The 14,010-nt window shown below is 44.3% G+C and overlaps 1 protein-coding gene across 23 annotated transcripts in view; it reads left to right on the plus strand.

The window, feature by feature from the left end:
* The window catches only part of LOC109868675 (formin-binding protein 1), a 105,841-nt gene that overhangs the window by 73,448 nt on the left and 18,383 nt on the right, over window positions 1-14,010 (plus strand). For 9 of the 23 annotated variants that reach the window (XM_031802260.1, XM_020458396.2, XM_031802253.1 and 6 more), the window contains exons 7-10: window positions 4,638-4,766; window positions 7,702-7,848; window positions 10,433-10,636; window positions 12,520-12,615. In XM_031802260.1, coding sequence (XP_031658120.1) covers window positions 4,638-4,766; window positions 7,702-7,848; window positions 10,433-10,636; window positions 12,520-12,615 — 576 coding nt within the window. Of the gene's footprint in view, window positions 1-4,637; window positions 4,767-7,701; window positions 7,849-10,432; window positions 10,637-12,426; window positions 12,616-14,010 lie in introns of all 23 variants that reach the window. The other 14 variants (XM_031802261.1, XM_031802263.1, XM_020458399.2 and 11 more) reach the window with 2 other exon arrangements.

Here is a 14,010-nt window from a genome sequence, read left to right on the forward strand (position 1 = left end):
ATCACCCACGAAATACCTAAAGAATATGGCTGCCTAAATATGGTTCCCAATCAGAGACAACGATAAACACCTGCCTCTGATTGAGAACCACTCTAGGCAACCATAGACTTACCTAGAAAACTACACTGAACACAACCCCATCAATCTACAAAACCCCTAGACAAGACAAACTCATAATCACCCATGTCACACCCTGGCCTAACCAACATAATAAAGAAAACACAGAATACTAAGTCCAAGGCGTGACACTATATCTGGACTCTGTCCAATACTGAGCACTGTGCTATATCTGGACTCTGTCCAATACTGAGCACTGTGCTATATCTGGACTCTGTCCAATACTGAGCACTGTGCTATATCTGGACTCTGTCCAATACTGAGCACTGGCCTATATCTAGATTCTGCCCAATACTGAGCTCTGGCCTATATCTGGACTATTTCCAATACTGAGCACTGTGCTATATCTAGACTCCATCCAATACTGAGCACTGTGCTATATCTGGACTCTGTCCAATACTGAGCACTGTGCTATATCTGGACTCTGTCCAATACTGAGCACTGTGCTATATCTAGACTCTGTCCAATACTGAGCACTGTGCTATATCTGGACTCCATCCAATACTGAGCACTGTGCTATATCTGGACTCTGTCCAATACTGAGCACTGTGCTATATCTGGACTCTGTCCAATACTGAGCACTGTGCTATATCTGGACTCTGTCCAATACTGAGCACTGTGCTATATCTAGACTCTGTCCAATACTGAGCACTGTGCTATATCTGGACTCTGTCCAATACTGAGCACTGTGCTATATCTGGACTCCATCCAATACTGAGCACTGTGCTATATCTGGACTCCATCCAATACTGAGCACTGTGCTATATCTGGACTCCATCCAATACTGAGCACTGTGCTATATCTGGACTCCATCCAATCCTGAGCACTGTGCTATATCTGGACTCCATCCAATACTGAGCACTGTGCTATATCTGGACTCTGTCCAATACTGAGCACTGTGCTATATCTGGACTCCATCCAATACTGAGCACTGTGCTATATCTGGACTCCATCCAATACTGAGCACTGTGCTATATATGGACTCTGTCCAATACTGAGCACTGTTCTCTGTCCTCTCAGGTGTGTCTATATATCTCTGTAGGATTGCTTTTAGCATAATAAGTTGTCTTTGGTGGTCTGTTTGCTGTCTTCATACCTGTTGTTTTTTCTGTGAGTTTAGGCTTATATCGCTCAGTCTCTTCATGTGTGTATTTGTCAAAACCTTCTGCTTGCTTTATCCTTAGCACCGTTGACATTAATCAACGTACTGCTTGGCTAATGTGGCTATGCAAGCAAAAGCATCAGACATTTATTTCTGTCCCTTTTTCTTCATTCAAAACACTGACAAGATCACATGTATGTCGGTAAGGTACGTGTATTTATTTCTGGAAGGTCTCGGACACACCAATAGCTTTTGCTGGCCCAGAATACTTAGCACCTCTGAATGTAATTTGCAAACTGAGTGCACAGCTATTCTACCACACGATGAATGAGCGGCAGACGAACGCTAGATCCACATTCGGTGCAATATGTGCGAGCCTTAAGACATTTCAGTCTCAGTTTAGCTTTGTGGTTTTAGATTTGTTTCAGAGATTAAAGGGTCTCTGCAGAAGAGGTGTGTGTTTGGTGTATGTATCATACTGAGCTAGGTTATCCACTGTTTACTGCCTAGTGCGTCAACAGGATGTGAGGCAGCTGAGGTTAGAGTTTGAGGCTTGTTGATCATTAGTGTTGCCAGGGTGTATCTATCCTTCCACACACCTGCCTCTCTTTTACATACATTCACCGCTCTGTTCACTCTGTATAGGTGTGGTAGTCAAGACGTTGTGTCCCTCCTCCATTTGATTCTTATGCCAGCCCTGTGTGTGTGTGTCTGTTTCTGTGTCTTGGGGGGGGGGGTTTATGGTATGGTCAGGCATAAGCTATGGACAACGAACACAATTGCATTTTATCGATGGCAATTTGAATGCACCAAAATACCGTTGCGAGATCCTGAGGGCAATTGTGAGGTACAGTATCTTTGACCAACAGATGTAAATCTTTATCCCAGTTATGTGAAATCCATAGGTTAGGGTCTAATTTATTTCAATATGAACTGGAAATCAGTCAAATCAATGAAATTGTTGCATTCATATTTTTGTTCAGTTAAATTGAAGGCAGTCAATTCAAGTGATTTGAATGTAAAATTCTGAAATGTAAACACATTAAAAATAGATAGCTGGGAATTCAGTGTATTGAGAAGTCACTGAAAATAAATTATCTTTGTTTACTTCCTGAATTGACTGCCTTCAATTCGAACGGAACCTAACATTGATAGAAATATGGTATGGCTCAGGTCAGGCCTGGGTGACAGGGACAGGCCTGGTGTACTGTAGGGGGGAGACTGACAGGGTCAGACTTGGTATACTGTAGGGAGGAGACAGACAGGGACAGGCTTGGTGTACTGTAGGGAGGAGAGGGACAGGCCTGGTGTAATGTAGGGAGGAGACAGACAGGGACATGCCTGGTGTACTGTAGAGAGGAGACAGACAGGGTCAGGCCTGGTGTGCTGTAGAGAGAAGGTAGACAGGGTCAGGCCTGGTGTACTGTAGAGAGGAGACAGACAGGGACAGGCCTGGTGTGCTGTAGAGAGAAGGTAGACAGGGACATGCCTGGTATATTGTAGGGAGGAGACAGACAGGGACATGCCTGGTGTACTGTAGAGAGGAGACAGACAGGGACAGGCCTGGGGTACTGTAGGGAGAAGGTGGACAGGTCCGGTGTACTGTAGTTAGGAGAGGGACAGGCCGGGTATACTGTAGGGAGGAGACAGACAGGGACAGGCCTGGGGTACTGTAGGGAGAAGGTAGACAGGGACAGGCCTGGTGTACTGTAGGGAGGAGAGGGACAGGCCTGGTGTACCGTAGGGAGGAGAGGGACAGGCCTGGTGTACCGTAGGGAGGAGAGGGACAGGCCTGGTGTACTGTAGGGAGGAGACAGACAGGGACAGGTCTGGTGTACTTTTGGGAGGAGAGGGACGGGGACAGGCCTGGTGTACCATAGGGAGGAGACCGACAGGGACGGGCCTGGTGAACTGTAGGGAGAATTTAGACAGGGACAGGCCTGGTGAACTGTAGGGAGGAGAGGGACAGGCCTGGTGAACTGTAGGGAGGAGAGGGACAGGCCTGGTGTACTGTAGGGAGGAGAGGGACAGGCCTGGTGAACTGTAGGGAGGAGAGGGACAGGCCTGGTGAACTGTAGGGAGGAGAGGGACAGGCCTGGTGAACTGTAGGGAGGAGAGGGACAGGCCTGGTGAACTGTAGGGAGGAGAGGGACAGGCCTGGTGAACTGTAGGGAGGAGAGGGACAGGCCTGGTGAACTGTAGGGAGGAGAGGGACAGGCCTGGTGAACTGTAGGGAGGAGACAGACAGGGACAGGCCTGGTGAACTGTAGGGAGGAGACAGACAGGGACAGGCCTGGTGTACTGTAGGGAGGAGACAGACAGGGACAGGCCTGGTGTACTGTAGGGAGGAGACAGACAGGGACAGGTCTGGTGTACTTTTGGGAGGAGACAGACAGGGACAGGCCTGGGGTACTGTAGGGAGAAGGTGGACAGGTCCGGTGTACTGTAGTTAGGAGAGGGACAGGCCGGGTATACTGTAGGGAGGAGAAAGACAGGGACAGGCCTGGGGTACTGTAGGGAGAAGGTAGACAGGGACAGGCCTGGTGTACCGTAGGGAGGAGAGGGACAGGCCTGGTGTACTGTAGGGAGGAGAGGGACAGGCCTGGTGTACCGTAGGGAGGAGAGGGACAGGCCTGGTGTACCGTAGGGAGGAGAGGGACAGGCCTGGTGTACTGTAGGGAGGAGACAGACAGGGACAGGCCTGGTGTACTGTAGGGAGGAGACAGACAGGGACAGGCCTGGTGAACTGTAGGGAGAATTTAGACAGGGACAGGCCTGGTGAACTGTAGGGAGGAGAGGGACAGGCCTGGTGAACTGTAGGGAGGAGAGGGACAGGCCTGGTGAACTGTAGGGAGGAGAGGGACAGGCCTGGTGAACTGTAGGGAGGAGAGGGACAGGCCTGGTGAACTGTAGGGAGGAGAGGGACAGGCCTGGTGAACTGTAGGGAAGAGAGGGACAAGCCTGGTGAACTGTAGGGAAGAGAGGGACAGGCCTGGTGAACTGTAGGGAGGAGAGGGACAGGCCTGGTGAACTGTAGGGAGGAGAGGGACAGGCCTGGTTTACCGTTGGAAGGAACTTACTTTGGGCAGCCATGACCTGCACTATGGTGAGGACTGTCTGAGGATCACATGACAGATGACATGACGTAGAACTCTGTAGTATGTGGTGAATTCCATTCCTCTCATTCAAGGGTTATGTTGGGTATTTATGGCTCTTTAGGTTATTTCCTGTTTGTGTGTGTATCACTCAACATACACTGTGTGTTGCTAATGGCTTCTGCTACTGCTGCTCCCTCAACAGACCTGCATCTGGGATAGTGTGGGTGTGTGTGCGTGCGTGTATGCGTGCACACGTGTCAGTCATGAAGGCACCAAGTTCATTAAGTGTGTATGTGTGATGTGTGTTTGTTTCTCCTCAGGCGCGGCAGCAGGCTCAGATGAGACACCAGATTGCAGCAGACAGTAAAACTGAATACTCCAACTACCTGACCAAGTTCAACCAGGAGCAGAATGAACATTACTACACACTCATCCCCAATATATTCCAGGTAATACTACACCCTCATCCCCAATATATTATATTCAATACTACACTCTCACCCCCTATATATTATATTTATACTAAACACTACTCCCCAATATATTCTGGGTTTTACCACACATTACTACACACTAATCCCCAATATATTCCAGGTATTACAATACATTACTATACATTACTCATCCCCAATATATTACAGGTAATACTACACACTAATCCCCAATGTATTCCAGTTAATACTACACTCATCCCCAATATATTCCAGATAATACTACACATTACTACACACTCATCCCCAATATATTCCAGATAATACGACACCATCATCCCCAATATATTCCAGATAATACTACACCCTAATCCCTAATGTATTCCAGATAATACTACACCCTCATCCCCATTATATTCCAGGTATTACTACACCCCCTTCCCCAATATATTCCAGATAATATTACACCCTCATCCCCAATATATTCCAGGTAATACTACACACTCATCCCCAATATATTATATTTAATTCTACACACTCATCCCCAATATATTATATTCAATACTACACTCTCATCCCCAATATATTATATTTATACTAAACACAACTCCCCAATATATTCTGGGTTTTACCACACATTAATACACACTAATCCCCAATATATATTCCAGGTATTACAATACATTACTATACATTACTCATCCCCAATATATTACAGGTAATACTACACACTAATCCCCAATATATTCCAGTTAATACTACACACTTATCCCCAATATATTCCAGATAATACTACACATTACTACACCCTCATCCCCAATATATTCCAGGTAATACTACACCCCCTTCCCCTATATATTCCAGATAATACTACACCCTCATCCCCAATATATTCCAGGCAATACTACACCCTCATCCCCAATATATTCCAGATAATACTACACACTCATCCCCCATATATTCCAGGTATTACTACATATTACTACACCCTCATCCCCAATATATTCCAGGCAATACTACACCCTCATCCCCAATATATTCCAGATAATACTACACACTCATCCCCCATATATTCCAGGTATTACTACATATTACTACACCCTCATCCCCAATATATTCCAGGCAATACTACACCCTCATCCCCAATATATTCCAGGTATTACTACATATTACTACACACTCATCCCCAATATATTACGGGTAATACTACACTCTCATCCCCAATATATTACAGGTACTACACCCTCATCCCCAATATATTACAGGTACTACACCCTCATCCCCAATATATTCCAGGCAATACTACACCCTCATCCCTAATGTATTCCAGATAATACTACACACTCATCCCCAATATATTCCAGGTACACATTACTACACCCTCATCCCCAATATATTCAAGATAATACTACACCCTCATCCCCAATATTTTCCAGGTAATACTACACCCCAATCCCAATATATTAGATTTAATTCTACCCCCTCATCCCCAATATATTCCAGGTAATACTACACCCTCATCCCCAATCAATTCCAGGTAATACTACACCGTCATCACCAATATATTCCAGGTATTACTAAACATTACCTAACCCCAATCCCCAATATATTCCAGTTAATACTACACATCCCCAATATATTCCAGTTAATACTACACATCCCCAATATATTCCAGATTATACTACACCCTCATCCCCAATATGTTCCAGTTAATACTACACCCTCATCCCCAATATATTCCAGATTATACTACACCCTCATCTCCAATATATTATATTTAATACTACACACTCATCCCCAATATATTATATTTAATACTACACACTCATCCCCAATATATTCCAGGTAATACTACACACTCATCCCCAATATATTCCAGATAATACTACACATTACTACACCCTCATCCCCAATATATTCCAGTTAATACTACACCCTCATCCCCAATATATTCCGGTTAATACTACACCCTCATCCCCAATATATTCCAGATTATACTACACCCTCATCTCTAATATATTCCAGATAATACTACACCCTCATCCCCAATATATTCCAGATTATACTACACCCTCATCCCCAATATATTCAATTTAATACTACACACTCATCCCCAATATATTCCAGATAATACTACACACTCATCCCCAGTATATTCCAGATAATACTACACACTCATCCCCAGTATATTCCAGATAATACTACACACTCATCCCCAGTATATTCAATTTAATACTACACACTCATCCCCAATATATTCCAGATAATACTACACACTCATCCCCAATATATTCCAGATAATACTACACACTCATCCCCAATATATTCAATTTAATACTACACACTCATCCCCAATATATTCAATTTAATACTACACACTCATCCCCAATATATTCCAGATAATACTACACACTAATCCCCAGTATATTCCAGATAATACTACACACTCATCCCCAATATATTCCAGGCAATACCACACATTACTACATCCTCATCCCCAATATATTCCAGATAACCTAAAGAAAATACACATGACTACAGACAGTGATGCCCTCATCTGTCTCAATGTCTTTTGATTTAATTGACCATTTTAAAGTACATTACAACCCCAACTTATGGACACACTGCATTTGAAGATGACACTAACTAAAGTTAATTAAAAAAATTAAACTGTTGGCTCTGTTAGCTTGCTGACTCTGATGTTATCCCTGGCCTCTTTACAGCCGGTGATAGTAATGGAGTTGGCTTGCTGGCCAGTGGTGTCAGAGCCAGTTTGAAAAGCAACCTCCGAACTATGGTATCTTTGAACCAATCTTCATAGATTTACAGTACCTTACATACTTGGCAGCAGTATAGTGTGGTACGACCACAGAGCTACTGTCTTATAGTATGTAATAGGATGCTAGTGTTACAGCATTGTAATAAGGATCGTTGTGTGTTTGTGTGTATGTAGAAACTCCAGGAGATGGAGGAGAGGCGGATCGAGAGGGTGGGTGTGTCCATGAAGACATACGCGGAGGTGGACCGTGAGGTGCTGCCTATTGTAGGGAAATGTCTAGACGGAATGACCAAGGCTGCTGAGTCCATCGAGCCAAAGACTGTGAGTATGTATGCACAAGATTGTGTGTACAGTCTTCTTCCAGGCTAGAACCATGTGGGTACTATGTGTTGTTGATGGTATTCCTCCCTCACCAGAGTCCAGGCTCTTGGCCTTACAAAATTCAGAGATACTGAGGTATTTCCCTCACCCATCCACCTCACCTGTTAAGTCATAACAAGACCTGGGATTAAAACGGGTGAGAATGCTTTCTTTGGAGCCTTCTCATTAACTCAGCCGCCTGACTCAGCCAATCATCTCTGGGCTAATTTAAGCCCCATCCCTTGACACTTCCACAGTTAATGGTTTCAGAGAGAGAGCTGGGAAAACAGCAATGTAACAGGAGCAATAATGAGAGAATGAGTGCAGAGAAAGAGAGGCCTATGGGGGGTGAGAGAGAAGGGGAGAGAGATAGATAGGTACAGATAAGGATCTCTGTACTTTGCTCCGTTCATCTTTCCCTCAATCCTGACTAGTCTCCCAGTCCCTGCCGCTGAAAGACATCCCCACAGCATGATGCTACCACCACCATGCTTCACCGTAGGGATGGTACCAGGTTTCCTCCAGACGTAGTGTCTGGCTTTCAGGCCAAAGAGTTCAATCTTGCTTTCATCCGACCAGAGAATCTTGTTTCTAATGGTCTGAGTCCTTTAGTCACCTTTTGGTAAACTCCAAGCAGGCTGTCGTGCCTTTTACTGAGGAGTGGTTTGCGTCTGGCCACCATAAAGGCCTGATTGGTGGAGTGCTGCAGAGATGGTTGTCCTTCTGGAAGGTTCTCCCATCTCTACAGAGGATGCAAAAATGTCTAAAAAACTGTTTTTGCTTTGAGATCAAATGTTTCATATGAGGTGACAATACAGAATGTCACCTTTTATTTTAGGGTATTTTCATAAAAATCTGATTTACCATTTAGAAATCAAGCATTTGAAGGTCAAATTCACTTTTGTGTATTAAAGTAGTAGTATTTGTTCCCATATTCCTAACACGCAATGACTACATCAAGCATGTAACTCTACAAACTTGTTGGATGCATTTGCAGGTTTTTTTTGTTTGTGTTTCAGATTGTTGTGCCCAATAGATATTAATGGTAAATAATGTATTGTGTCATTTTGGAGTCACCGAGAGGTGGGGCGAGTACTTGATTGAGCAGAGTAGCGTGATGCTGCCACTACCGTTGTTTGACCGATATGGTACCAGTCTGGACCCATACACTCTTTGAAAAAAAGGTGCTATCTAGAACCAAAAAGGCTGTCCCAATAGGAGAACCGTTTGAAGAACCCTTTTGGTTCCAGGTAGAACTGTTTCCGCAGAGTGTTCTACATGGAACCCAAAAAGAGTTCTAACTGGAACCGAAAAGAGTTCTCCTATGGGGACAGCCACAGAACCCTTTTGGAAGCCTTTTTTCTAAGAGTGGCTGGTCCTAACTCAACACAATACTACACAGATATAGCAAAATAAGAAGAATAATACGTTGCTGTACACTTCTATATGAATGTGGATGCTACCATGACTACAGCTAATCATGAATTAATTGTGAATAATGATGAGGTAAAAATGTACAGAGGCACAAAGATCATGCCCCTGAGACATGCTAACCTCTCACCATTACCAGTAACGGGAGGTTAGCATTTTTTGTTGGGTATATTTATGCATCTGTAACTTTCTCACTCATCATTATTCATGATTTATTCATGAATAAACTCAAATATGAGGTGACATTCTGTACTGTCGCCTCATATTAAACATTTGATCTCAAATAAAATAGGCTGGAGTATAGTGCCAAATGAAATGTTTTCGCTTGTGTGAGTGTTGCGTGAAGTATCACACTACATTGTGTAAGGAGGGAGCAGCTAGTCTGGATCTGGCCACTTCACTATCTGCACACACAAGGTTAACTATGAGTTCCCCACTTCACCAGAAAACATACACACGCTTGACAGTATACATACACACACGTGAGTCATTTATATGTGACTCATTGAGTAAAAAAACATCGGATTTTTCAAGCATTCAATCCAGTATGCCAAGATGGCGGACGCTATTTTAGTGCTAGCTATAGAAAATCATCAGCCTAATATATTGAGATGTCTCATGTTGGCTGCATGCCTGGTTTGACAAAGCCTATCCCTGGGGTGTCACTAAGGGAAGGAGGGGAGATTACTAAATTAAGGCCTGTGCTGTTCCAGTAAAAAGAGTAGGAATAATAGATTCACATGGAATGGCTCCCTTCCATATCCTCTCTACACAGAACCCTATGGCTCTGTCTCTACCGCCAGCAGCAGTCAGGCTGATGACCTCTTACCTCTTCCCTCTGGCCTTATCAGTATAAAGATAGAGATACCGATACAGACCCTGTAACTCTATAGTGAACAATGAGCGGTGTCCTAATTGACACTTTATATTTCTGGACTTTTACATTTAACCTGCTTTTTAGGAATTCTTTGGAATAGAAATGGAGTTTTCTGGTCATATTCAAATGTTATTATGAAGCTGCTGACTGCCATAAGAGATAGGAGAGGATAACAGATCTATCTCTCCCCGTACTATCTCTCACTCTACCATCTCTCCCCCTACCCCATCCCACCAGGACTCTAAGCAGGTAGTGGAGTCATACAAGTCTGGGTTTGAGCCCCCAGGGGACGTAGAGTTTGAGGACTACGGGCCGGGACAGACCATGAAGAGGACTGTCTCTGAGACCAGCCTGTCCAACTCACGAGGAGAGGCCAAGGAACGTCCCGGCGGGGGCAAGAGCAAAGGCAAACTGTGGCCTTTCATTAAGAACAAGAACAAGGTAACATACACTCCCACATACTCAAAGGTACGGTGTATAGCGATACCTCACAGGGTCAAGTGTATTATTTGTGGAGTGGTTGTGACATCACTTCATTCTCCCTGTACAAGAATGTCCAATGTTTTTGGCCACACTGTTGGCTTAAATAACAAGGCTTAAATACTGTAACTTCAGGGGACATTGTTGTAGGTTACACTGTCAAATGTGACTTTAATGCTCTATTTTGGTTATTGTTATAGTTCTGTTCAGTTCGTTTTAATTTATCATTGTAATTGCAATAATTCTGTCGTTACAGTACATCAGTAGTATTGTCAGTGTGGTTGTTATTATTTGCCATCCTTTTCCTGGTTACTCACTAGTCATCATTGTCACCATCATTGTCGTTGAGCCACCAACTCTCAACTTAACCAAAACCCACTAATACATCGATAACTGAGTCCCACCACCCCCTCCTCTGTCTCTCTCTCTCTCTCTCTCTCTCCCCCTCTCTCTCTGGTGATAAACTAAAATGACAGATTAACTCACTCCTCTGCACTCTGACTGTATGTCCTGTAGCCTTATAACAGTCTCACTCCCTGATCGTGCTCTTACAATGGTGGTCTGTCTGGAATGGCCTTCTCACAGCCCCTTGCTTCTGTGTGGCTCAGCTGTCTAACATGGGGCCATTTGGGATGAGGTTTTAAGGTTGAGGTGGCACCATGATAGAGCAGAGCACTAGGGTGTGTATGTGCGGGGGTGTCCTTCCCTAGCTCCGAGTCTCTGAGGTTTAATCCCGAGAGAGGGAACCCCATGATGTGTGTGTTGTTTGTTTGGTGTTCTTCCTGTTCATAATGTGTCTGTGTTCAAACTCAAGAGCATAAGGGACAGCTGATGACAGAGTATTTGTCCTCACCTTTTGAGTGAGGCCATGCACGTACTGTACCCTGAGAGTGTGAGGAGAACAGAATGTCCTGGATGGAGAGGAGACACACTCACGTTCACACAGCATGGTGAAAACGTGAGACATTTATATCAGAGCATAGCAGAGATGGGAGACCCTAGTCCAAGTTGTATCCCTTTCTATACACAGAACTCCTCTTTGAATATAAAAAATTATATTGCAAACCATTTACGTACATTTATTTACTCCTTTGGTTTTAAAAAGATGGGTATACTAAGCTCTTGTGTGCATGTTCACTCACTGAGTAATGTAAGCAATCTGTCAGTACAAATTGCAGATCTCTCTCTAGCTCCCAAATGGCTGGTAGCTCATTAATTGAGCATTAAAGGGTTTGGGCAGAGAGAGTTAGGTTTTTGTGATGATGACCTGAAATTCAGCTGCTGTCGCATCTCAGAGGATGTGGGGAATTTCTAGTCCAACCGCTCGCATGTGATGAGGTTTCCAGAAAATGGATATTACAAAATGGAAGCTTGCATGTGCTTCTCTGTGAAACTGTCTTCTTAAATGTGTTGCATCAGCACCTAGCTCTAACACTATTAACGCTTCTCACTCACTCTGGTTACGTTACGACCTTCAACCTTTGTTTTACTTTGTTTGTTTGACAAGATTATACTACATTACTACATAACAGCTGGGTATGACACTGGGGTTTGTGTTTGACATCTCTCTTGGTTGTCTCTGTTTCTGTTGGGTTTTTCTCTTACCTGTTTTTAACATTATTTGGGCCCTTATTTATTTATCTCGTTTTGTGTTCCTCCCTCCTTCCTTTTTTGTCCTCTCGTTTTGATTCTGCACCTTTTCCTCCTCTTCCTCTTCCTCCTCCTCGGTCACGGCTCCCTCTTAATGGTAGCTTATGTCCCTGTTAACGTCCCCGCACCAGCCCCCCCCCGCCCCCCCAGCCTCCAGCCCCCCCTCACCCTGTGCTGTTCCCAACGACCCCCAGTCTCCCAAGCAGAACAAGGAGCCCCTCTCCAACCGCTTCAACGAGTTCATGGCCTCCAAACCCAAAATGACCTGCCTCCGGAGCCTGAGGCGAGGGGTAAGTGTGTGTGTGTTGTGCTGTGGATGTGGTCGTTTGTGTGTGAGAGAGAGAGTGCGTGTGTGTGTGTGTGTTGCGTGTGTGTGTGTGTGTGCTCGCCTGTCCCCGGGCTCTGTAGCGCCGCTGTATGATGGAGGTTCATCAGGTAGTGTTGACATTAGGCCTATATTCTTCCGTTATTAATCATTAATTGGCTATATATTATGTGTATTACATCATCAGTTTCATGTTATCTCTGGAACACTGGGGAATCATCTCAACCAAAAAATTATAAAAACTGTACTGGGCCAAATCTATCTTGGACATCTGTCTATCCTCCAGCCTCCTCCATTCAGCGTTCTGTGCCTGTATCAGTCTCTGTGTACCGCTCTCTCTAGCATGCTTCCATAGTTCTGCTCTACCAGAACCACACAGTCTGTGTCCGTCTCTCTCCAGACATAAACTCAAACTCTCCACCCTGTCTCCACTTTGAACTCTAAAACTGCTTCACACACAATGACCGTGTCGTCTGAGCTCCCTTCTCGTGACAGACATGAGTAGGTGTCCTGCTATATTGCAGCTCTCCTTGAAGTGTTGCCATAATATTGCAATGAAGGAAATCACAAGTAATACATTGCTAGAAGTAGTAATGGGGAGAGTATAAGCAACTGGAAGAAGTTTTGTTCTTTAGTCAAGAATGACTTCCTCCTAAACAGCCTATCTGGGTCGGAGTATAATAACAGTATAATGTATAATGATTATGCATAAAGTCAAAAGTCGGAGTATATTGAATATGATGTTGTGCTGTATGCTGATTGAGTCACTGAGTCTGTCGGGCCAAGTCCCTGAGATTCAACACACCCTCTTTATCTGCAGACAGACACGCTGCAGCTATCTGGTGTCACGCTGAGTTTCTATTCCTAAACCATGATCCCTGTCCAGGTCAGGCCATGCCCACGGCACTCCACAAGGCTCCCCTTGACCTCAGGAATGGGCTAGGCTGCTCACGTGTTCTTTCCGGCCTCTACGAATAAAGTTTATGTTCCAATGAACGGCAACAGAAGGAATGGACCAGAGCCATACATTTCTCATAGCTTGGCCCACAACGCATGTGTAACGCTCGACGAAATGCGTAGACCAAGGCACAGCGTGATTTGGGTTCATCATCATTTATTTAAATGTGAACCAGCAACAAAACAATAAAGAGAATCAAGCAAACGAACGTACAGCCTTGAAGGGCTCAAAAGCAACAATACAAAAACAAGATCCCACAAACAACAGGTGGGAAAAGGCTGCCTAAATATGATCCCCAATCAGAGGCAACGATAGACAACTGCCTCTGATTGGGAACCATACCAGGCCAACATAAAAATACAAAAACTAGACTACACATAGAAATAATAAACTAGAACACCC

Source organism: Oncorhynchus kisutch, linkage group LG23, assembly GCF_002021735.2.
Source record: "Oncorhynchus kisutch isolate 150728-3 linkage group LG23, Okis_V2, whole genome shotgun sequence".
NCBI lineage: Eukaryota > Metazoa > Chordata > Actinopteri > Salmoniformes > Salmonidae > Oncorhynchus > Oncorhynchus kisutch.